Raw genomic sequence first — 893 nt, forward strand, 5'->3', positions numbered from 1 at the left:
TCACCCGAACCCGACCGCCAGGACTCATCTGGCAGCGAACGTGAGTCACACACTTCAACACTCGCACAAATACACAGAACACAGAGGATGATATGAATAAACCTGGTTAAAAAATTACATTTAGTTCCACCAATCATCGCACATTATCATTCTAACAAATACACAGCAGCCCAGTGAGCAGCTTAGAGAAGAATTAAGAACAGAAGGTGTTCTCAGTTTGTAAGTGCTTTTTTAAAAGCCTGTCAATCAGTCAATCTTTTCAGTGTGAAGCTGAACTATATGTTAAACTGCTGACATGGAAATGCTGTTGAATTACAAGTTAATGTGACTCAGACAAACCCAGAGTGTCTAACTTTGTGAAACACCAAATCAAGAGTTTGATTTTGCTGCGACTTTGGTGGACAAGTGACCAGCTGTAAAGTAACTATCACGCTCTGCTGGGGTTTCTTCTGTGCACCTTGTGGAGGTGATAGAGGAGGCATTTTGTCATAATCACTTCACCTTCTGAATCCCAAGCAGTTTTAGCTCCTGTCACTTTTTTGGTGGCCTCATTTTCCACTACAGGGTATCTTCCAGCTCCTCTGTTTACTGTCTTTGAGCCGTGCTGCATTTCTTGTGTTAATCCAGTAGGTTTGATTTTCCTCTCAACCTCTACTGTTGTCTTCTCTTTGCTCTGTGTAAACACAGCCTGCAGTTCAACTGAATGAGTTTTTGTCGTGTAACTATTCACAGCTTCTCCATCCTCAGTCCTGGGAGCTTAACCTCCAAATTCACATCCCTTTTTGTTTTTAATCTGTCCCACACAATTATGAAAAGAAATCTCTCCAGCCAGGATTTTCTTACTGTCATTGTGAATATATGCTGAGACAACAATGAAGAAGTGACTGCAGTAT

General features: G+C 41.4%; 1 protein-coding gene across 1 annotated transcript in view; it reads left to right on the forward strand.

Annotated features, from left to right (window-relative positions):
• The window catches only part of osbpl8 (oxysterol binding protein-like 8), a 115,115-nt gene extending 114,504 nt beyond the window's left edge, over positions 1-611 (forward strand). Inside the window, exon 23 of the mRNA XM_008278531.1 lies at positions 22-611. Coding sequence (XP_008276753.1) covers positions 22-96 — 75 coding nt within the window. The 3' untranslated portion in view covers positions 97-611. The remainder of the gene's footprint in view (positions 1-21) is intronic.
• The last annotated feature ends 282 nt before the right edge of the window (positions 612-893 follow it).

Source organism: Stegastes partitus, unplaced genomic scaffold (genome assembly GCF_000690725.1).
Source record: "Stegastes partitus isolate 25-593 unplaced genomic scaffold, Stegastes_partitus-1.0.2 Scaffold126, whole genome shotgun sequence".
NCBI classification, from domain to species: domain Eukaryota; kingdom Metazoa; phylum Chordata; class Actinopteri; family Pomacentridae; genus Stegastes; species Stegastes partitus.